The 24,783-nt window shown below is 42.8% G+C and overlaps 1 protein-coding gene across 1 annotated transcript in view; it reads left to right on the forward strand.

Annotated features, from left to right (window-relative positions):
- The window catches only part of DLG5 (discs large MAGUK scaffold protein 5), a 145,485-nt gene that overhangs the window by 46,264 nt on the left and 74,438 nt on the right, over positions 1-24,783 (forward strand). The window contains exons 3-7 of the mRNA XM_070946450.1: positions 1,378-1,546; positions 3,948-4,091; positions 5,697-5,880; positions 20,387-20,646; positions 22,123-22,435. Coding sequence (XP_070802551.1) covers positions 1,378-1,546; positions 3,948-4,091; positions 5,697-5,880; positions 20,387-20,646; positions 22,123-22,435 — 1,070 coding nt within the window. The remainder of the gene's footprint in view (positions 1-1,377; positions 1,547-3,947; positions 4,092-5,696; positions 5,881-20,386; positions 20,647-22,122; positions 22,436-24,783) is intronic.

Below are 24,783 nucleotides of genomic sequence, written 5' to 3' on the forward strand. Positions count from 1 at the left end.
TCCTCCTTCCTTCTCTCCCTCCCTCCCTCCCTCTGTCTTCCTTCCTTCCTTCCTTCCTTCCTTCCTTCCTTCCTTCCTTCCTTTCACCTTCCTTCCCAAAAAGTGAAGCATTTCTCTTAAATTTCCTCAGACTACACTGTAAAAAAATTGTGGAATTGTCAGGAGCATTTTTGCTCTCTCTCTCTCTCTCTCTCTCTCTCTCTCTCTCTCTCTCTCTCTCTCCCTCTCTCCCTCTCTCCCTCTCCCTCTCCCTCTCCCTCTCCCTCTCTCTCATTCCTTAAAGAAGAAAGGGTCATTTGGCACATCCCTGAAAAAAGTACATCACTATTGTCCAGGAAAGTAAACGGTAAATGCAGTCTGATTCTGATTAGTCATAGTATGAGACATAAGCAGGATCAGATCAGCAGAATAAATAAGTAAAAGAATTTCTCAAAGGCTGTGTAAAATATCTGGGATCTACTCCCACTACCAGATTACCGTCTTCCAGGCTTGTTGTGCTGAATTTGTTTTGCATCATTTACTGCAGAAATGTTGTTAGCCTTTTGACATTTTCTGTAACTTACCAGGAAGTTAACGTTGGGTGGTGTTCAGGATAGTCAGATCATCAACCATTTTAAATTTTAGCAATAAGTTTTTGAAGGGGAGTTATGAGGGTTGGTTGAATGGAGGCAGATATTGGAAAGCATAAAATGATGATAGCTGTGTGATAGCAATGGCAATAGCACTTAGACTTATATACCGCTTCACAGTGCTTTACAGCCCTCTCTAAGCGGTTTACAGCCTCTTGCTCCGAACAATCTGGGTTCTCATTTTACCCACCTCAGAAGGATGGAAGGCAACCTTGAGCCTGGTGAGATTCGAACTGCCAAATTGCAGTCAGCCAGCAGTCAGCAGAAGTAGCCTGCAATACTGCACTCTAACCACTGTGCCACCGTGGCTCATGATAGTTGCAACTCATGATAGTTGCAAGTTGCATTCCAGGGAATTGTGATAATAAAGGTCCCTATGGATTTTACTCCGCTAGTCGTTGCTGACTCTAGGGGACGCTGATCATCTCAGTGACAGCATGCTGGCCAGTGCTGTCGGAATACATTTCCATGGTCAGATGGCCAGCATGACGTCCCTGAGCACTGTTACCTTCCCACCAAAGTGGTACCTATTTATATACTTGCATTTGCATGCTTTCAAACTGCTGCGTTGGCAGGAGATGGAGCAAGGAACGGGAGCCCACCCTGTCGCGTAAGTGGGAAAAATGTTCCTAAGTCGCTTCTGTTGTAACGGTGACTAAACGAATGTTTGTAAGTCAAGGACTGCCCGTGTCTTCAAGATGCTTCTTCTAACCCCCACAACTCCACTTCTGTTTTTGTTTGATCCCAGGCACAACGGGAAAAACGTCATCACCCCCACCCCCATCGGCGGATGTGAGGCAGATGAGCGAAAAAGTGGAGACCATTTTGTTTCAGCTTCGCCAAGTGACCCGCGAGAGAGATGAGCTCCGCAAACGTCTCGCCCTGTCCTCGCCCGGGTCAACCTTCGATGACTGCAGGTGAGAGGATTCAGAACAGAATGCAGAGATTTATTTCTCTACTGGGTGTAGAATCTACTCGAATGTTCTGACCCAGCTCCCCAAACATTACAAATCCTCTGTAGTTAAATCAATGATTCCTTTATTAGGAGCGCCAGCAGCCCCGGCAAAAAGTTTCTCTCTCTCACACACACACACACATACACAGCAGGCTAACAAATCTGTCTGGCAAGGAGATGGATGGATGGATGGATGATAGACAGACAGACAGACAGACAGGCAGACAGACAATAAGGTAGACAGACAGACAGACAGACAGACAGACAGACTGCCTTTATTATTTTTACAAATAACTCAAGGTGGCAAACATATCTAACACACCTTCCTCCTCCTATTTTCCCCACAACAACAATACTGTGAGGTGAGTTGGGCTGAGAATCACTGGCCTAAGATTCCCCAGCTGGCTTTCATGCCCAAGGTGGAACTAGAACTTGCCATCTCCTGGTGATTGACACAACGTCACCCAGCTGGCTTTCATGGGTAAGACGGGACTAGAACTCAACAGTCTTCCCCTTTCGAGGCTGGTGCCTTCACCGCTGATTGATTAAGCTCACTAGTATGGATGGAAGTTGGGATTTTTGTGATATTTGAAAGACCATCCATGGGTCGTTTTGGGTTTATTAGAATGTGACTTATTGGTTTTTGTGACCGAAGCAAGATGTGATGCCCGCATGTATCATCTCTTGAGTGTCTTTTGAACCAACCAGTCCTGTTGAATTCCAGTTTAACTTCTGTGATGTTACTGGATGCAGCTTGTATTACCTTTTTAATACGTTCTTTGTTTAGAAGAGAAAAATAGTCTTAACGATTTGTCTGCAAATATGTGTTAAGAGTAGAAAAAAAAACAGTCATTGGGCTCTCGAGCTAAAAAGTACTTTGTAAAGAGGATTTAGTGGTACTTCAGTCCACTTACCGTATTTTTCAGAGCATAAGATGCTCCGGACTATAAGATACACCCACCTTTTTTGGTGAGGAAAACAAGAAAAATAACTCTGCCTCTGCCTCCCAGCAATTTTGCCTCGTTGCAGCAAACAGCCTGCTTTACTTTCATTTTCGTTTTCAGCATAGCTTGATTAGCACAATATATATATATATATCTGCTCCCAGCAATTTACCTCCTTGCAGCAAGCAGCAGAGGCCCACGCAAAACAGCTGGGAGTCGGGAGGCCGATCCAATGAACTTGTGCTAATTAGGCTAATTAGGAACGACTTGCACGCATGTGCGGGGGAACCTTTACCTTTACCTACAGACTATCAACCAGCCCAAAAGAGAACAAAAAGACTCCAGCAGCTCTCCACTAGTAATCAGCACTCAGATCAGTATAGATTAACTCCAAGGTTAACATCAGACCAACAATCCAATAAACAATACCCCAAGCCTTGGTAGTGCAGCAGACTAAAGTACTGTTAAGTAACACCAGCTGCCTGCAAGTACTGCAAGTTCAAATCTCACCAGGCTCAAGGTTGACTCAGCCTTCCATCCTTCCGAGGTAGGTGAAATGAGGACCTGGATTGTGGGGGCAATAAGCTGACTTTGTATAAAAAAGAACACCGCTTAGGGGCCCCCGAAAGCCCTACTAAGCAGGTATATACAAAAGGATGAAGGCTATTGCTTAACGCATTGTAAGCCGCCCTGAGTCTCCGGAGAAGGGCGGCATATAAATCGAACCAACAAATAAATAAATAAATAATAAATCAAGAAACTGCCAAAGAAGCCAGCAGAAAACAGCCCAACCAATGAATCTCTAAGACTGTCCCCACTTACAGAATGGGACAGTTCACCTGAACTAACTTGTTACAAGACAACCTGCCATGGCCAACTCCCACTCACCATGGGAGAGAACTCGCGAGACAATTCAACAATTCAATTTAATTATTTAAAATATTTTTTAAAAAATATATATTTTAATGTTGGTCGTTCACATTTTATTTTGTCCCTCCTTTGGCATCCTTTGTTTCCTGATTCTATTGGGTTATTTATTTGATCTTAGTGTAACGAGTTGGCTGTGGTGAGTTGACCATGGCAAGTTGGCCATGGCGAATTGGCTGCAGCCCCCCCCCCCCCACCAACATTGACAGGGCAAGCCACTAGACTATAAATGGAGAGCAAACTCCACTCCACTTTTAGCACTGATGATGTTATATAGTTGGGTCATGAAATATCTGCAAGAAAACAAGCAAGCTCAGAGAGTACCAAGGACCCCTCATTTCAACCCTGAGCTACAGAGATTCTACTTTATTGTCTGTGGGCTAGATCTGAAAATTGGGGAGGGGGGGAAGCAGTGATTTATCCCTTCCATACTGTTGACCAAATACTCCTAAGAGACTTTAGTTTACGCATGTGACCATCTCTTTGTGGTAGGCCTAACCCCAAACCAAACCACGATTACGAAAGATTGAAGATACAGTGCATGAAGGCCATGTCGGATCTACAGTCCCTACAGAACCAGCACACCAAAACGCTAAAGAGATGTGAAGAAGCTGCTAAGGAAGCTGATTTCTATCAGTGAGTAAACATACACATCCGTACCGTTTTTTCTTATTTATTTATTTATTTTGCATTGAATAGGTTCTCTTAGAATTGGATATTCAGAGGCTTTTAATGCTAGCTTTCTTATCCTCAGTCTGTTTGTCTCTAAAATGTCCTAATTTTAACATCGGCAGAGGGAGAATATACAGAGCATTTAACAGCGGATTAAGGATTAGGGTTTTTTTAAAAAAATCTCACAGATTGCTTCTCTTGCAAAGGGATGGAGTAAAAAGTCTGTCAAAGTGACTTTCCCAGACTTAAAAATGCATGTTTTGATTGCATGTTTGGGAGACATCTTTGTTTTCTGTTTCTGAATCTTTTTTTTTTTTCCTTGATCCAGATCGGGGTATATATGTCAAAATGTTTTCCTGGGACAGTTAGATACAGTAGTCCTTGAGTTTCAACCATTCTTCTCCTCCTCTCAAAATTGCATTGATATGTCCATGAACACTCAAAAGGTTGAGCTTGATTTCAAACCTTGTTTGAGTTTTGAAGCTAAGCATGTCTTAGCTTCAAAGCAAACTTCTTGATTAGTGCTTAGAAAAGGCAGAGAATCCTAGGATCACAATTTAGCCTGGATTATTCTTCTTCTTCTTCTTCTTCTTCTTCTTCTTCTTCTTCTTCTTCTTCTTCTTCTTCTTCTTCTTCTTCTTCTTCTTCTTCTTCTTCTTCTTCTTCTCCTTCTCCTTCTCCTTCTCCTTCTCCTTCTCCTTCTCCTTCTCCTTCTCCTCTTCCTCTTCCTCTTCCTCTTCCTCTTCCTCTTCCTCTTCCTCTTCCTCTTCCTCTTCCTCTTCCTCTTCCTCTTCCTCTTCTTCTTCTTCTTCTTCTTCTTCTTCTTCTTCTTCTTCTTCTTCTTCTTCTTCTTCTTCTTCTTTTCCTCCTCCTCCTCCTCCTTCCCCTTCCTCTTCCCCTTATTTATTTATTTATTTTATTGGACTTATATGCCTCCCTTTCTCCACAAGGACTCAGGGCGGCTCACAGCAATAAAGCAACAACAAGTCCAGATTAAAATTCAGACGATAAAAGAATCTAAAATTCCCATTAAAACCCCTTCAGTCCAGGTCAGCCTGGTGAAACAACTATGTTTTAAGGTCACGGCGGAAGGAGCGAAGGTCGGGGGCCACCCGGAGCTCCAAAGGGAGCTGATTCCAGAGGGTAGGTGCGCCTACAGAGAAGGCTCACTCTCTAGGGGCCGTCAGCCGACATTGCTTGGCCGACGGGACCCCAAGTAGACCCTCTCTATGTGAGCGCACCGGGCGATGGGGAGCTGTTGCTGGCCGCAGGTGATCCGCCAGATAACCTGGGCCTAAGCCATGTAGGGCTTTATAGGTAATCACCTACACCTTGAACCTCAAGGTATATTAATGAACACTCAAAAATTTGAGCTACATTTGAAAATGTTACTGTTTTTAATGTCCAAATACCACTTCGTGACCCTCAACGTTTCCTCTGTGTTTTAGTAGAGAAGGCCAACAGTGTGATTGAAACTTTAAACTACCTCCTTTAAAAGTCAGTTTTAATTTCCAGGCGCAAGGGCTCATTTCATTTGGCCTTACTTGTGTGCCTTTCTCTTCTGGCCAGTACGTTACACAGCCGCCTGCTGAGCGACCAGTCCCAGCTGAAGGAAGACATGGACACCTTAAAGAGGAAAAACAGCCAGTTCGTACGGGAGCACAATCACCTCCAGCAGTTGTGTGAGGAAATGAAGAGACTTCACGAGGAGGATCAGAAGGAAATAACAAACCTACGCAGCCAACAACAGCAGGTATTTCTTTCTCTGGTTTTTTTTTTTTTTTAAAAGTACAGCTACTCCTCGACTTACAACAGTTCATTTAGTGACCGTTTGAAGTTACAATGGTACTGGAAAAAGTGACTTATGACTGTTTTTCACACTTACGACCTTTGCGGCATCCCCGTGGTCACGTGACCAGAAATCAGATGCTTGGCAACTGGTTCATATTTATGACGGTCGCCGTGTCCCCTGGGGGGTCACGTCATCCTCTTTTGCGACCTTCTGACAAGCAAAGTCAGTGGAGAAGCCAGATTCACTTAACCACTGTCTCGCTTAGCAACAGAATTGTTGGGCTCTGTTGTGGTCGTAAGTCGAGGACTGCTGTACTTTCCATAGGAAATTTTTTTGGTTTGGTTTTTTTTTTCACAATTAAAATATACATTAATGCATTAGAAGTGCTTTTCGTTTAATTAGCATACCGGTTGCATTTATTGCTGATGGCTTTTCGGCTATGATTTTTGCAGAATTTAGGCACCGTGGTTGAATTTTTTTTCCTAAGGCAGATCTAAGCAATTTAGTGTTTCTATTTATAAACTTTCTGGTTTTTCAGCTTTGCAATCAGCTTGAAGATAATTTATTCCAAAAGCGGTTTTCTGATGTTAATTACATCTCACTAGGATGTTCTATAGGTCATTCGGTCTTTAATCTGCTTGTTTCTATGTTGAATTTCGGTTGTACACCAATGCATGAACCTCTGTCTTCTCAGTCTGTAAAGGAACTCTTGATAGGATCGGATCGGATAGGATAGGATAGGATAGGATAGGATAGAATTTTTTTATTGGCCAAGTGTGATTGGATACACAAGGAATTATGTCTTTGGTGTATATGCTCTCAGTGTACATAAAAGATACATTCATCAAGAATCATAAGGTACAACACTTAATGATAGTCATAGGGTACAAATAAGCAATCAGGAACAATATCAGGATTCAGCTTCTGGAAATCCAGTCTGGATTTCTTTCTGTTCAACCTGATTCTCATTGCGTTACTTAGAGGATAACTGATGAATTTCCAGCTCTCTTGGACCCTCTTGGCCAAACCAACAAGAAGTTGCCAAGCGGTTAAAATGAGAGAAAACTAACCAAAGTTGTCCTTATCTAGGTAGAACAGTAATTCAAACCGATGAGCTCTTTTTTCTACATTAATTATAACAGAATAACAGAGTTAGAAGGGGCCGTGGAGGTCTTCTAGTCCAACCCCCTGCTCGAACAGAAGACTCTACACCAGGGGTATCAAACTCAAGGCCCGGGGGCTGTATCCTCTCCGCGGGGTGCTTAGATCTGGCCTGCGGGGCTGCCATTGAAACAGCAAAGGACCGCCCCATGGTGCCTCTGCCAGCAAAAACGGAGCTTGCGAGGGCCGTGCGTGGCCCTCCCAAACTCCATTTTCGCTGGCAGAGGGTTGCAGGAGGCCATCCCAGCCAAAAATGGAGCTCGGGAGCCCATTTTCGCTGGCAGAGCGCTCAGACCGCCACAGGTGCCCCCTCCCGACATAAGTGATGTCATGCTGACCACACCCACCCACCCACCCCCGCCCTCCCCAAAGTCAAACACAACCCTGATGCGGCCCTCAATGAAATTGAGTTTGACACTCTTGCTCTACACTATTCCAGTCAAATGCTTGTCCAGTCTATTTTTGAAAACCTCCAGTAAAGTGATAAATCTGTGTAGAGATGGACCCAGAGAGTTAGTCGAAACGAACTTGGTATTTCATGCTACGTTCAGACCATTGTCATTATTTTCAGTACGAAGTAATTTTACAAAGTAAATTTTTCAGTAAAGAAACAAAAACCATAAACCACCCCTCCTTTGTATAGTAAGCGCTCCTGCATTGCAACAACTTAAGCGTGCCATGAAAATCTAAATTTAACACAACTCCACTTTATGAAAGGGATTTGTCATTTTTCCTGTTGAGATTGGCAGATGGTCAGTCATAAGAACTGAGCACATCTTCAGATTAGGATGAGTTGTTTTTTTCCCAAGAAGTCATTGCGTTGGCAGAACATCTGTAATCTCGGAGGCTTGTCCTGATGGATTTAGCTCTTTCTCTGGGGGCTCATCCAGCTGTTGTTTATACCATAATTCTTTTGCAACTTTCAAGCCATTTCTAAAGATCTCAGTGTCCCTATTTTCTATTCTGGCAGCCTGAAGTTTCCTGTCGCTTCTATTTTTAGATTTCTAGGTAGTCCAGTTTTTTCCACGCAGTTCCTTTTATTTATATTTTTTATGACTTCTTGCTGTTGTCCATTTATCTGCTTCTGTTTCTCATTCCTCATCCCTTCATCCTCTAAAACAGGGGTGTTAAACACAAGGTCTGTGGGCCAGATCTGGCCCATGGGGCCATCGTGGAAAATGTAAGGGGCCGGCCCGTGTCACTTTGGCCCAGTCTTATTGTGGTCCGCCAGCAGCCTGCAGAGCTGGCAGCGGAGTCGGACAGTGAAGAGGCTGGGGAGGGCAATGGGCCAGTCCTAGAGTCAGGGGAAGGCCCAGACAAGGGCTCTGCGTCGGAGGCAGAGATGGGGCCAGGGCCATCTGGGAGCGATGCGCAGACTCCGGAGCCCCCAGAGGCGGATAGCAGAGAGGCAGAGGAACAGGAGGAACCTGTTCCTAGTACATGCATGTGAAGAGCTGCCAGAAGGCAGGAGCAGCTAAAGCAAAAAGGATGACTCTGGAGTAAGGCCAGAAGATGATTGGCCACTCCCAGAATGCTTAAAAGAACAGCAAAGGCTCTTGGGATCTTTGTAGGAAAGCAACTTTGCTACATTTGTTTCTTGTCGGCGTCTCTTGCTTCTGAACTTTTGCCAAGAAAAGCCTTTGGCAGGGTGCCAAAGTAGACAAAGGTTGGTGATAAGGCCGAAGGACTGTTTATGAAGAATTTGTTTTGGACTTAATTTGGACTATGCTGAGAATGAAGTAATTCTCAGTTGTTCTAATAAAACATGTTGGTTTAGGACTGATTGTGTCTGGTAATAACTACTTGGGCCTAGGTCACAACAATGTGAAGAGGAAACAGTTTGGGGAGTGGCGTCAAGATGGCCACGCCCACCCAGTTGGCCACGCCCAGTGAGTAGCATCAAGATGGCCACATCCACCCAATCGGCCACCCTCCCTTCCCCTTGCGGTCAACAGCCCTCAATGAAACCCCTGCTATAAATTAACAGCCCTGCATGTAAATTGCACTAAAAGTCATTGATGTATGTAATCAGTAAATACACGTGCCACAGCAATATGGTTTGTGTGTGTAAGAATTAAGAAAAACTTCAAAATTCACTAATAACTACAAATAGTCCTTATGACCACAATTGAGCCCAAAATTTCTGTGGCTAAGTGAGACATTTGTTAAGCGAGTTTTGCCCGGTATTACAACTTTTCTTGCTGCGTTTCTTAAGTGAATCACTAAATTAGTAAGCGAATCTGCCTTCCCCCACTGACTTTGCTTGTCAGAAGGTCACAAAAAAAGATCACATGATCCCGGGACACTGCAACTGTCATAAATACGAGTCAGTTGCCAAGCATCTTTATGTAAATCACGTGATCCTGGGGACGTTACCCTGGGGATCGTAAGTGCGAAAAATGGTCATAAGTCACTTTTTAAAGTTGCACCTTTGAAGGGTCACTAATTGAACTGTTGTAAGTCGAGGACTACCTGTATGGTATGGAAGATTCACCAATTGCCCTCTCGTATTTTCTTTGCCTCCTATAAATATTTAATGTGAATCTTGCCATATTTATCACTCCATAAGACACACATTTTTGTCTCTCAAAGGTGGGTGGAAACGTCTGTGCATCTTACTGAGCGAATATTGCTGAAGCCCCTCCCTGCCCCCCATCCTTGGGCCATTTTTTACCACCGTGGCATCCGCCTGCCCTATTTTTTGCCTCCACACATCCTAATTTCAGCCTCTGAGCACCCCATTTTTAGCTTCCACGTACCTCGTTTTTGGCCTCCGTGCGCCACATTTTTGGCCTCTATGCGCCACATTTTGGGCCTCCGCACGTCCCCTTTTCAGCCTCCAGGTGTCCCACTTTTGGCCTCTGCACACCCCGTTTTCAGCCTCCGCGGGGCACGCACAGGTCAAAAACGAGTTCGTCAGGGTTGGGTTCTACTTACCTTTATCACCGGTTCGCAATGGGATCGCATGCGCATATCACTGATGACAACATCTGGGACAGTGGGCGGGGCCTCCCGCCGGTTTTACTACCGGTTCTTGCGAACCGGTCTGAACCGGGGGCAACCCACTACTTTGGAGTGCGTCTTATGGTTAGGTGCATCTTCTGGAGCAAAAAATATGGTAATTTGGAGCTATCCAGAAGCTCCAGTTGGGGCAAAATGCAGCGGCTCACATGGTTTTGTCCACATGTATCACCTCCCCTGCCAGAGCTGCATTGTTGCCAGTTTGCTTCTGGGTGCAATTCAAGGTGCTGGTTGTCACCTTTAAAGCCCTTCATGGCTTGGGACCAGGTTTCTGATGGACCATCTCTTGCCAGTCACATCCACCCAACCCACTAGAGTGGGGAGGCAAAGAATGGTGCAGATCCCGTCCCCTAAGGAAGTGTATCTGGCGAGAAGAAGGGCCTTCTCTGTAGTGGCTCACTCTTTCTGGAACATCATCCCCCCAGAGATTAGACTGCCCCCTCACTCTATTCCCCTTTTGAAGGCCCTGAAGACGTGGTTCTGTCAGTGGGCCTGGGGAACCCAGAGTGGGATGGAGCCCATTAAATGGTTGATTTGTGTGTGTGTTGTCCCCGAGGCGGGGTGGGTGGGTTATTATTTATTATTACTTATCTCTCTTATTCATTAAACATGAAACTTAGTCAACTGAACATTCAAAAATGCATCACAAATACCATTGACTGGTGCTAATGGTTGATACGGGTTGCTGCCAGCGTCCTAGGTATCAACCAAGTACCTTCTTAAGATGTATGATGTTCCACATAGCACAGTTTTTTGCAGTTCCGCTGGTGTTATTGCAGGAAGCTGCAATTTGTTGATGTATCTTATAAAATTCTTGGACATGGTACCACGTGCCCCGATGACAATGTTACATGTTTCATCCATAGCCGTGTAGTTTCGATGCCAGGTTGCGATATTTTGTGATTTTTTTCCAGTTCTTTTTCTTTGACATCATCATCATCATCATCATTATTTCTACATTGTGTTTTTATTATCCATGAGCTGCTGTGAGCGAGTAGGTGGCTATACAAATTATCTAAAATAAATAAACCTGATTGTGAGCAATTTACTAGTTGATCTATGAAGAGATTATGAGGTTGGTAGTAGAAGGTGCAAATTTGGAGAAACATTTTATCCTTATGCTAGGAAAAATTGTCTTACTCACTGCTGATCATCAGCTCCGAATCCCTGGCCTCTAGACTTTCTTCTTGTTTTCTGAGGAGCTTCAGGAAGTGTTTCAGAAAATTCTAGCAACATTACCAGTGTAAGATTTGTTGTAAAAAAGTCACATGTCACAATTTTAGCATTGCACTGAAGGCTTTGGTGTGCCAAAGAGCTTTTTGGAGTGATTTCTTGTCACCCATTTGCTAGACTGGAAAGTTGAAAATTGTTGTGAAAGAAAGCAGTTAAGGTATTCCTTAACTCACAACCATCCGTTTGGAATTACAACTAAACTGAAAGAAGGATGCCTGAAATTATGGCCGTTGCAGTGCCCCTATGTCACAAAAATTTGGGGTCTTGGTGATCCGCCAGAATTTACAACCACAGAGATGGTGCAACTACACCTGCCTCTCTTCCCCCATCTATGTTTTGTGGCCACCCTGCACAACAGCACTCATTGGTGGCAACAAAAGAGCTGGGGCTGTAGTAGAGGCCCAGGGTGTAGGATATGATCAGGCTGAGCCCGAGGGGAAGGGTCAAGCACGCTATCAGCCCCGAGTCCCTTCGTCCCACGATAGATCTAAGTCCGGCCCACCTTGAACTCGGTTGAACTCTTATCTACCGCCAATTTGCCTTGAAAGTTAGTAGTTCAGATTCTTATATATATATATTTATTTATTTAGCGTAGGGCAAATACATGGACTTATAGTAGTTCAAATGTTAAATGTCCAGTCCACCCAGCCATTCAAGGCAAGGGTGGCCTATGTTGAAAAAAAAAACAGACATTGGGCAGGTGTAAGCTCTTGATGGACATTCGGACACAATGTGGTGGATATTTTGTTGATGAGCACCACAGTCACACTGAGGGGTAGTGACAAGACCCCACTTAAGCAATGAGTCCTGGCAGACACCATGTTGGGTACGGATCCTGTTCAGAATTGACTAAAGCTGGTGAGGAAGGTCAAAACCTGGCAACTTTTGTGTAGGGTTATCTATGTATTTGGGCGTTGTGTAGGGTCATGCCTGTATCTTGGTGTTCAGCAGCCCATTTGGCTTTCCACTGTGTCTTTATCCGTTGCCCTGTATTTAGAGAGCCAGGAGTTCTGTATTTAGAGAGCCAGGAGTTCTACAAAGATGCCTGGCTGCCAACTCTCGTTAACTGCCAATTCTTCAATCTAGTCTGGCTGCCAGTTGTTGCTAGTCGTTGTGTTCACCCTTCCGTGGTATCCAGGGTGCACCACGAGGAGGCAAACTATCATCACACCCGTCTTATATATAAATATAAGAAAAAAGATTTATATTTAAGTCTTTTAAAACCTATTTAAAGATGTATATTTAATAAAACTATTAAAAATATACAAAATAAAATATTTTTATTTTTAAAAAAATATAAACCGAGCTGTGGTGGCACAGTGGTTAAGAATGCAGTATTGCAGGATAATTCTGCAACTGCCAGCAGTTTGATCCTGACCGGCTCAAGGTTGACTCAGCCTTCCATCTTTTCGAAGTCGGTAAAATGAGGACTCAGATTTTGGGGGGCAACAGGCTGACTCTGTACACCGCTTAGAGAGGGCTGTAAAGCACTGTGAAGCGGTATATAAGTCTTAAGTGCTATTGCTAAATGTAAAAAAAAAAAGTGTACAAATGTAATATATTTGTTGATGAGTTTATACACCCAGCCAGTAAAATAGCCGCAAGTCATTCTGACTCAGGCATTATTACCAAGCTATAAATTTCTTACCCAGTTCCAGGTGAATAAGAGAAACAGGGTTTTATTTTTTTATGTACATACAAAAGTTTGAATTCTAACTCAGTTCGAGGAAAGAGGGAACACACCAAAACAAAACCCATTCTTCATGGAAAAAAAGATATCTATATAACTTGGGAGATTATGGACAGGGACAGACGTTCCTCTTATTCTCCTCCCAAAATGAGATTTGCTAGCGTCACTGTGCATACAAGCTCAGCAATTTTTCAAACAGGAAGACACAGGAAGCAATAAATTGGTATTTTCTCATAGCCTGACCCCTTTAGAAGCTGCAGCTGTTGCAGAATTGTGTGGCTCCGTTTTAGCATGGAGGGCTGCCTTAACTATGTGAGGAGGAGGTGGAGAAACAGGAGTGACATAAATAAATGTAGATATAAGGCAAGCAAACAAGTCAGCTTGTTTGTGCTGCTTAACCATTTGCTTCTATAGCCACTTCAAAGAGAAAGGAGCTCGACCAATGCAGGAAATATATACCACATCTGGAAAATAAGCAAGGCAAGGAAAAAGGATACTGTTTAAAAAAAAAAAAACACACACACCACTTGCCTGAAACTTACACAAGTTCAGGAATGTCTTTCCCAGCCCTGCCCTCCTTCATTTTTGCTCCGTTCAGTCTCAAAATAACCTGCTCTTTAGCCAAATTCAAGCAAGAATGCTTTCCATATACACAATATATCACACAGCAAAGCAAGCATCAACACAGTATAATTTCTAAGGGGTGGGGTGGGGATAAATGTTTACAAATGCTGCAGATCAATTGGTGTATAAAGAAAGAGGAAGTTAGAAATAAAATACCTTCTCTCTGTCTCTCTTTCTCTTTCTCTCTCTCTCTCTCTCTCTCTCTCTCTCTCTCTCTCTCTCTCTCTCTCTCTTTCCCTCCCTCCCTCCCTCCTTCCTTCCTTTCTTCTTTCTTTCTTTCCTTCCTTTCCTTTTCCTTTCATTTTTGTAAAAAGCATTTATAAACAATTGATGAATTATCAGGTCAGATAGATAGATTCTTCCATGACGATTTATTAACTATAATAATTAACAACACTGTGGAGACCTTAGCAAAATAACTTAATCTTCTGTGCCATTGTCTGCCAATGCGACACTTAGCTTGAATCCTGCCATTCCAGCAACCTAATGTTTTTTTAATTAACCTTTTAGAAATCTGATTTCAACATTGAAACAAACTTATTTCCTTCTTGTCTTTGAAGGTTTCGTGAATATTCTAAACCATCGTAGGATTAACAAGTTCTGGTTTTACATGGCGCCAATTCCATGTACCCAACCAATATAATGTACAGGTAGACCTACGACCATAATTGGGCCCCAAATTTCTGTTGTTAAGTGAGTTTTGTCCCATTTTACGACCTTTCTTGCCACAGTTGTTAAGTGAATCACTGCAGTTGATAAGTTAGTAACCCGGTTCTTAAGTGAATCTGGCTTCCCCATGGACTTTGTTTGTCAGAAGGTCACAAAAGGGGATTGCGTGATCACCCGGGATGTTGCAACTGTCATAAGTATGAACCAATTGGCAAGCATCTGAATTTTGATCACATGATCCCGGGAAGGCTTCAATGGTTGTAACTGTGGTCCTAAGCCACTTTCTTCAGTGCCGTGGGAACTTTGAATGCTTACTAAATGAACTGTTGTTAAAGTCGGGGCTTACCTGTATTGTTCACCTGTTGTAATGCAATAAAACAATCCGTGGGCGTAATTACTGCGGTGTTAGTTACTATCGGTTTTGTTTCCTTAGAATAGGATGCATCTCTTGGTTGCTTTTCAGGAGAACAAGGGAGCAGGCAGTGAAGTAGATTCTTGGATGCTTGGCAGATGCTCTGAAACTTGTTCCAACAAGCCTACAACGGGGTCGCTTGGAAGGACGGATCCTTTGGCTCAAATTACTTCCTCCAACAGTCATGCCCATTGATTTTTCTATCCGTCTGCTTTTTTTTTTTTTCTTTGCCTATGAGCTTCCTGTTTCCATGAGGGTGGCCTTTGGCCTCACTGAGATTTATTTGCTCTCGCCTTCTTGTCAGGGGGTTGAATGGGGCAACTCCTTCTCCTCTTTTGCCCCTCCGATTTTTTTTAGACTCCTGTTGACCGTTTCTTCTGTACCCTCCTGCCTTTTGTCTGTCTTATGTTGGAAGAAATAACCTTCTGGGTTCATTTCCAAGTGGGGAAGAAAGACACTGGAAACATGGAGACTGCTTGGAATGATGGTTTTTAATGGTGGACAGGACCACAGGGTTTGAGATCCTGGGGGAAAAAAAGGGAAGAGATGCTGAGAGTGTCCCAGTTTTATGCCCTCTGTTGGGCTTTTGAATTTGAGTTTGTATTCTGATTGGTTGTCAGACTCCCATGGGGCCATGCAGGGGCAACTCTGTAGGCTGTCCTGAGTCCCAAGCTTGGTTGACTCTTGCTGGGTGATGATGTAATGAAAGGGCTTTGGGCAATTCCTGCTGGCTCTGCCTGAAGGAGGTAGATCTTTGTTGTATAGAATAGACTGGCCCAGGCCTTAATGGCCCATTGACAAAGGTGGGGGGCTGAGTTTCTGCCTCCCTTTTAGGGGAAATATTCTGCCCTTGTAATATGTCCTAAAATACCTCATTTTCCTAGGAAAGGGGTGGGTGATAACTTCCTATACTTAAAAGAGCAAAAGTAGTATGGTCTTCTTCGATCAGGCTTGACTTCCGTAGACGCCCGCTCGATTTCCTGGCAAAGGTACAGGTTGCAGATTGCAGGTAGCCCTCGGCTGAACAACCGTTTGTTTAGTGACCGTTCATAGTTACACGGCACTGAAAAGAAAAATGTGATTTAGTTTTGCACAGTTATGACTTTTGCAGGATCCCCCCCCATGGCCATGCAATCCAAATTCAGATTCTTGGCAACTGGTTCATATGTCAGGGTTCCAATGGATGCCCTAATTAAATCATGATTTTTCAGACAAGCTTCAGTTATTTATTAGGAGCTTCCTGTCGGCACGTTCTCAGTTGAAACCAGCTCTGACCCTACATAATTTATGCTCCAATTATGACCCTGTTTCCCCCCTCCCTCCAGGGTGTGGCCGAGGTCACTCCCCTCCGGCTGCTGTAGGTAAGCCTGGGATACAACCTTGAGAGAGAGAAGCATGGAATGTGCATCTGTCTTTGGCTGCTGTGCCATTTCACCGGTTTCCCATCCCACCTGGCCTATGGCAACTCAAGAGCAGGCCAGGGATGCTTTGTGAGTTGACATCATCTTTATGACCTTTGCTGTGATCCCCTTTTGCAACCTTCTGAGAAGCAAAGTCAACAGGGAAGCCAGATTCACTTAGCAACCAGGTTACTAACTTTTATCAACTGCAGCGACTCACTTAACAAATGTCTCACTTAACATTATCAAAAATTCAGCTCAACTCGAAAGTCAAAGACTAATTGTACTTTTCTAGGATTTCTTTTTTAACTCCCCGATCAAAGCTGCAGCCCTGGGGTTCTCTGATAAGACTCCATTCAAGTCTTAAGCAGACCCTACGTAGCTTATCCAAGGTTGGTTGGTTGGGTGATGCATCCTACTGGAACTTTTAAGAGCCAGTTGTTTACCAGCTAACTATCTGAGAATTAACATTTTCTCCCTTCCGTTAGAAATTAATACTCCTCCTTAATCATTCATTCCTTTTCCAAAGAAATAAATGCCTTTGCATCTGAATTGCACATAACTGCAGATTAAAGACAGACTGACTTATGGATGAGAGTATGTGTGTGTATGTATATATGTATAAGTAGTGTGTGTGTTTGTGCATATGTGTGTAGAGATTCAGAGTATCTATTACAAAGACCAGTACAATTAAAAATACTCAAAAGAATATCTAGTTAAGAGTTCTAGAATAAAATAATGATAAATAACAAAATCTATGTTACTAATAAAGGAGAATATTTGTAGCTCTGGGTTGACACCAGAGGTCCTTGATGCTCTCTGAGCTTGTTTGTTTTCTTGCAGACATTTCATGACCCAACTAGGTAACATCATCAGTGTTAGTAAGGAGTGGCGTTTGCTGACAGTTTATATTCTGGTGTCTTGCACTGTCAGTGTTGGTGGGTTTGGTTTTAAGAGATTCTTTGGTTGGGCTGTTTACTGTTGGCTCTTTGGCATTTTTTTAATTGAGGTATTATTCACTTGATTGTTGGTCTGATGGTAATCTTGGAGTTAATTTATGCAGCTCTGGATGCTGATTACTGGTGGAAGTCTTTTTCTCTTTTGGGCTGGTTGATTGTCTCTTTTGCATAGTCTATAGATGTTGTTTATGTCTCTGTGTCTATCGATGGCTGATTTGTCAATGTGCCAGGCTTCTAGAAATTCCCCGGCATTTTTGGACTTGGCCTGGTCTAGGATGGTCATATTTTCCCAATTGAAAATCTGTCTATATGTTGTGAAATTAAAGAATTTCCATCATGAAATCTATTTTAAAAACATAATTTGGCAGCCTGCCTATCAATTGCACATAAGCGAGGGCATGGCTTAAGCTATAATGTAATATTAATCCTTAAATGGTGGTAGCCTATACTTTTTAGGTACCAAAATACAACAGGGTGATAATATCAAAAGATTTGGTACATTAATTGTATAACACGGTTAGAAGAGATTATGTAACACGTTCTGGTGAATCTTTTAGTGTTCCTGTGCAGAATCTACATATGTGTGTGCACACACAATGAAGTTTAGGTAATTACTACCACTTATAGTGACAATGAATGTCACTATAAGAGAAAATGTAGAAGAGAAAAGAATTAGATGGGACACCATCAGGCTTGGTCCAATTTTGGTCTAATTTTGCCTCGTGTATAAACTTGTGTTACAACTTGGTCCTTGGTTAGAATGCAGTATTGCAGGCTGACTCTGCCCACTGCCAGGAGTTCGATCCTGACTGGTTCAAGGTTGACTCAGCCTTCCATCCTTATGAGGTCGGTAAAATGAGGATCCAGATTCTTTGGGGACAAAAGGTTGACTCGGTAAACTGCTTAGAGAGAGCAGTAAAAGCACTGTGAAGCAGTATATAAGTCTAAATGCTATTGGTCTGTTGAGGAGAGGGCTACTCATGGCTTCAGCAGAAAGTAGTAGCCTATGAAATTTGAATCTAAAGCTAAGCTAAAATTCCCTTTAGTCTGCAAGATGTGATGTCCCCTAAGTGATGAAAAACATGATTATTATTCTTTGGAAGCCCTGAAAATTAACTCCATACTTTAAGTAAAGTATGTATTTAAATATATACAGTCAGGTCCAGAAATATTGGGACATCGACACAATTCTAACATCTTTGGCTCTATACACCACCACAATGGAGTTGGAATGAAACAAACACAATGTGCATTAACTGCAGACTGTCAGCTTTAATTTGAGGGTATGTACATCCAACTCAGGTGAACGGTGTAGGACTTACAGCAGTTTGCATATGTGCCTCCCACTTGTTAAGGGACCAAAAGTAATGGGACAGAATAATAATCATAAATCAAACTTTCCCTTCTTAATACTTTGTTGCAAATCCTTTGCAGTCAATCACAGCCTGAAGTCTGGAACGCATAGACATCACCAGACGCTGGGTTTCATCCCTGATGATGCTCTGCCAGGTCTCTACTGCAACTGTCTTCAGTTCCTGCTTGTTCTTGGGGCATTTTCCCTTCAGTTTTGTCTTCAGCAAGTGAAATGCATGCTCAATGGGATTCAGGTCAGGTGAATGACTTGGCCATTGCATAACATTCCACTTCTGTCCCTTCAAAAACTCTTTGATTGCTTTTGCAGTATGCTTTGGGTCATTGTCCATCTGCACTGTGAAGTTCCATCCAATGAGTTCTGCAGCATTTGGCTGAATGTGAGCAGATAATATTGCCCAAAACACTTCAGAATTCATCCTGCTGCTTTTGTCAGCAGTCACATCATCAATAAATACAAGAGAACCAGTTCCATTGGCAGCCATACATGCCCATGCCATGACACTACCACCACCATGCTTCACTGATGAGGTGGTATGCTTAGGATCATGAGCAATTCCTTTCCTTCTCCATACTCTTCTCTTCCCATCACTCTGGTACAAGTTGATCTTGGTCTCATCTGTCCATAGGATCTTGTTCCAGAACTGTGAAGGCTTTGTTAGACGTTGTTTGGCAAACTCTAATCTGGCCTTCCTGTTTTTGAAGCTCACCAATGGTTTACATCTTGTGGTGAACCCTCTGTATTCACTCTGGTGAAGTCTTCTCTTGATTGTTGACTTTGACACACATACACCTACCTCCTGGAGAGTGTTCTTGATCTGGCCAACTGTTGTGAAGGGTGTTTTCTTCACCAGGGAAAGAATTCTTCGGTCATCCACCACACTTGTTTTCCATGGTCTCCCAGGTCTTTTGGTGTTGCTGAGCTCACCGGTGCATTCCTTCTTTTTGAGAATGTTTCAAACAGTTGTTTTGGCCATGCCTAATGTTCTTGCTATCTCTCTGATGGGTTTGTTTTGTTTCTTCAGCCTAATGATGGCTTGCTTCACTGATAGTGACAGCTCTTTGGATCTCATCTTGAAAGTTGACAGCAACAGATTCCAAATGCAAATAGCACACTTGAAATGAACTCTGGGCCTTTTATCTGCACATTGTAATTGGGGTAATGAGGGAATATCACACACCTGGCCATGGAACAGCTGAGAAGCCAATTGTCCCATTACTTTTGGTCCCTTAACAAGTGGGAGGCACATATACAAACTGCTGTAAGTCCTACACCGTCCACCTGAGTTGGATGTACATACCCTCAAATTAAAGCTGACAGTCTGCAGTTAACGCACATTGTGTTTGTTTCATTCCAACTCCATTGTGATGGTGTATAGAGCCAAAGATGTTAGAATTGTGTCGATGTCCCAATATTTCTGGACCTGACTGTATATCATCTTTTAACGACCATAATCCCTTGCGGGGTGGAGTCTGAACAACTGAATGGAGCTAGTAGAGTGTTTTAATGGCCGGATGCCCTTCCTGTCGCCAATGTAGAGTTTTATTCTGCAGATATAATCTCAGTGTGCCCAGAGAGAAAAATATCTGCTTCTATCTAGGATCGAATTCACAGCCTCTTGATTGTGAGGCGAGAGCTCCACCTCTAGGCCAACACACTATTCCTTATTTAAATATATACTGTTTCTCCCCAAAAATAAGACCCTGTCTTATATTTTTCTGAACCCTGAAATAAGCATTTGACCTTATTGCCATGCGCTCAAAAGCCCGATTGGGCTTATTATCAGGGGATGTCTTATTTTGGGGGAAACAGGGTATATATCTATAAGTAAAAGCTCACTGGGCTTTCCTGGGCTTAAAATGAGACCAAGACCTGTCTCACTTTTTCCTCTAAAGCTTTGTTAAAAGTGTTTTTTCCCTCATGTAGGTTATGAAGCAGAATGGGTCATCGGAAATCTTGAACAAACTCTACGATACAGCGATGGATAAGCTTGAAGTCGTGAAGAAGGACTACGATGCACTAAGAAAGCGGTACAATGAAAAAATAGCCAGTCACAACAGTGATCTGAGCCGGTTAGAGCAAACGGAAGAAGAAAACAAACGTCTCCAGAAACAGATGGACATGTTGATGAAGCAGAGGGACACGGCGGTCCATTTTCAGCAGCAATGTTCCACTTCTCTGAGAAGGTGAAAATCAAATGGGGGTTTCCTAACTCCGTGCGTCTTCAGTAGAAGCATCTTCACTCAATTCTCTCTTTGGAACTTCCTTGATGGTGCTCACGGTCTCTCTAAGGCCAAACGGAACCGACCTTGTCGGTTTTCTGCTTGTTTGTCCGTTGACATTTAAAGTGTGAGTCTGTGTGGGTACATGGATACAGGTTTTGAGGTGAAAAGTCCACAAGGGTGGACTTTCCTTACCAGTGGTGGGTTTCAAATTTTTTTACTACCGGTTCTGTGGGCGTGGCTTGGTGGGTGTGGCAGGGGAAAGATACTGTAAAATCTCCATTCCCTCCCCAATTCAGAGAAAGGTTACTGCAAAATTCCCATTTCCTCCCAATCATCTGGGACTTGGGAGGCAGAGAATAGATGGGGGCGGGGCCAGTCAGAACTTTTATTACCGGTTCTCCGAACTACTCAAAATTTCCGCTACCAGTTCTCCAGAACTGGTCAGAACCTGCTGAAACCCACTTCTGGTCCTTACATCCAGAATCAGAATAGAGTTGGAAGGGACCTTGCAGGTCTTCTAATCCAGCCCCCTGTTCAAGCAGGAGATCCTAGACCAGGGGTCTCCAACCTTGGCAACTTTAAGACTTGTGGACTTCAATTCCCATTCTGGAAGCCCACAAGGCTTAAAGCTACCAAGGTTGGAGACCCTTGCCATAGACCATTCCAGACAAGTGGGTGTCCAGTTTCGTCTTCAAAAACCTCCAGTAATGAAGCACCTACAACTTCTGTAACTGTTCTCACTGTTAGGAAGTTCATCCTTAATTCCAAATTGTTTCTCTCCTTGATTAGTTTCCATCCATTGTTTCTTCTCTTGCCCTCTGGTGTTTTAGAAAATAAGTTGACCCTCTCCTCTTTGTGGCAGCCCCTCAAATATTAGAATATTGTTATCATGCCCTCCCTCCCCAGTCCTTATTGCTTCTACACTGGCCATGCCCAATTCCTGCAATGGTGCTTCATATGTTTTAGTCTCCAGACCTTTAATTATCTTAGTTGCTCTTCTCTGCACTTTTTCCAAAGTCTCAACCTCTCTTTGTGTAATGTGGGGACCAAAACTGGATGCAGGTATGTGGTCTTACTAAGGCTTTATAAAGCGATAACTAATACTTCACACGATTTTGATTCTATCCATGTCGTCTCCCCTCATTCCCGGTCTGCCTCTGAAGAGGTGGAAGTGAGGCTGATTTTTTTTTTTAAAAAAAGGCACTTTAAAAGATAAACTAAGACACAGCTCAACTCCTCACATCCGCTCACTTTTTATTGGCGTTAAAGTTTAACTCCGCTTACTAATCATATCTGAGGAAAGCAGAGAGCAGTGGGCCACGTTGCTTCTACTATGATCGTTTTAAACGGTTTGTATTCTGGCTCCTAAGTGGAAAAAAAGACTTTAAAACCCATTTCCTGTCCTGCAAACGATCCCCCTGGCTATTTTTTTTTCAGATTTGAGACCATACAACAAGAACTGACCAAAGCTACGGCCCAGAACAAGGAGCTGCAGAGAGAGATGGAACGGCTGCAGTCAGAAGCCACGAGGTATAAAACGGTGCAGCTGAAGGCCGCCAAGGATGCCGAGAAGTACAAGGAAGAGCGGGACTCGGTTTTCAGCGAGTATCGCCTCATCATGAGCGAGAGGGATCAAGTGATCAAAGAGGTAGATAAACTTCAAACGGAGCTGGAGCTGGCAGAATCGAAACTGAAAAACACGTCGTCAGAGAAAAAAGTGGCCAGTGAGGAAATGGAAGCATTAAGACAGGTATGGAATCAGAAGAAAGATGATTTTGCGGGTTGAAAGAAGTCAAATCACTCTGTTTTTGTTATTGTCTGGTGCAATCCTATCCGTGGATTTTGCTTGAGCAAGGAGCCTATTCAATTGTTTGCCCGTCGCTCAATGAATTTGAGCAAGGAATACTTGCAAGGTGACCAGACCAGCTCATTTGAGGGAGCTATTAGGATCTCGTTTCACTAGGTTAGCTAGTTCCTTTTGAGGTTGCTAGTTCCTTTTAGCTAGTCCCTTTTGAGGGGACGCGGTGGCTCAGTGGCTAAGACGCTAAGTTTGTCGATCAGAAAGGTCAGCAGTTCAGCGGTTTGAATCCCTAGTGCCGCATAACAGGGTGAGCTCCCGTTACTGGTCCCAGCTTCTGCCAACCAGCAGTTCGAAAGCACGTAAATAATGCAAGTAGAAAAATAAGGACCACCTTTGGTGGGAAGGTAACAGTGTTCCGTGCGCCTTTGGCATTTAGTCATGCCGGCCACATGACCACCGAGACGTCTTCGGACAGCGCTGGCTCTTTGGCTTTGAAACAGAGATAAGCACCAGCCCCTAGAGTCGGGAACAACTAGCACATATGTGCGAGGGGAACCTTTACCTTTGAGGAATGTTCAACCCAATGGCCCACCAAACAATTATCTATACATAAAAACGGGCCATAGATGAAGTTCTAATGTAGATACCTGCTTGACATTTCAAGGAGCTGGTTACCATGACTGTGAATTCTAGGGCCACCTAAACCATGAAAACCACCTGGGTGACTTTGGGCCAATCACCAGGAGACGGTGAATTCTAGTCCCTTTAGCCATGAAAACTGACTGGGTGATTTGGGGCCAGTTTCTCTCTCTCTCTCCCTCTCTCTCTCTCCCTCCCTCCCTCCCTCCCTCCCTCTCTCTCTCTCTCTCTCTCTCTCTCTCAGCCCAACTTGCCTCATAGGTTTGTTGTTTTGGGGAAAATAGGAGGAAGTTGTGTAAAAAGTGCAGGTGTGTTGCATATATTCTCCGCCTTGAGTTATTTGTAAAAATTAATAAAGACGAATACAAATAAATAAATTAATGGTTGCGCCAGGATTTATTTTTTTTAATAAGTGCCTAGTCTAGTCTATAGGATCTCACATCAAAGTACTGTACTTATTGGGTGTGATCTTGCTTAACTTTTGAGCTTAGTCATCAAGATCAGCCAGATGCTGCCATCTTCTGGGGTTTAAATATAACATTCGCCCCCCCCCCCCCCGCAAGTTTAGCTCAGTTCTGTTATATATAATAACAGAACAGAATAACAGGCATTCTGTTTCCATATTGGCCAGCCAGATGCCTTTGAAAAGGCTACAAACACGAGTTAGATTTACATCTCCTGATATTCAAAAGGCTGTTGTCTAATTACCAGTAGAGCTATGAATGGATATCACTGGATTTCCGTATACCTAGATACTTATCTTCCCTGTAGCTGTCTGAAAAGAGGGCCTTTTAAAATTTTGCAAATCAATAGTTAATGCTATGACAGTGAAATTCCTATACTAACCAAGTGCTTGAGTTGAAAATAGATTTAAAAGAAACTTTAAGTGTTATGAAGAGATTCCCTACAATAGCAGATTAAAAACTTAAGCCAGATACATTGTTTTCTGTTAGCTTAATCATAGATTTATCTTCAAAAAGCTATCAGATTTCATATTAATTTAAGTAGATTTAGATGTTTAGGAGTAATTGTTTCAGAGGATTGACAACACTTGAAGAAACATAATTATGATCCTCTTTAATATGCGTTAGATTAAAATAGAACTTGTCATAGCAACAGTTTAAGCTCTTATTACTTAGTAAAGCAGCTGCGGTCAAAATTACTTCTTATCATCTATTTTCACTTCATAGACTACAGGTCCCATTGATAACGAATACATAAGTTTTAATTTATAGATAATTATATATTTTTAGAAAGCCTAGGTTTACATAAAAAGCATGGTGTAAGATTTAGCTTAAGAAAAAGATTTAGCATAAGAAATTGGCAATGACATTTGGGTGCTTTTCAGTTAAAAGAATTAATGCAAGTTGTTGGATGTTAAGATAATGTCCAATGGATGCAAATAAACTCTATTATTTAAAATAATACCATTTCCCATTGACATTATGGTCAACATTTATTGCCACAAATATGTACCTAAAACAGAGATATAAAAAAGCTCTGGAAACAATATTTTCTTATCTCATTTTTTTTATCCCACTTCACCCCTCTTTAAGTACCCAGATAAATATATTCAGTGCAAGGAATTAAAAGAGAGATATTTTAACAAGAATATATAAAAGATTAATGGTGAATCTATTTTACAAAAAGGTTGGTAA

Source organism: Pituophis catenifer, unplaced genomic scaffold (assembly GCF_029215685.1).
Source record: "Pituophis catenifer annectens isolate HBS135680 unplaced genomic scaffold, rPitCat1.0.hap2 SCAF_6, whole genome shotgun sequence".
In the NCBI taxonomy this organism is placed as follows: domain Eukaryota; kingdom Metazoa; phylum Chordata; class Lepidosauria; order Squamata; family Colubridae; genus Pituophis; species Pituophis catenifer.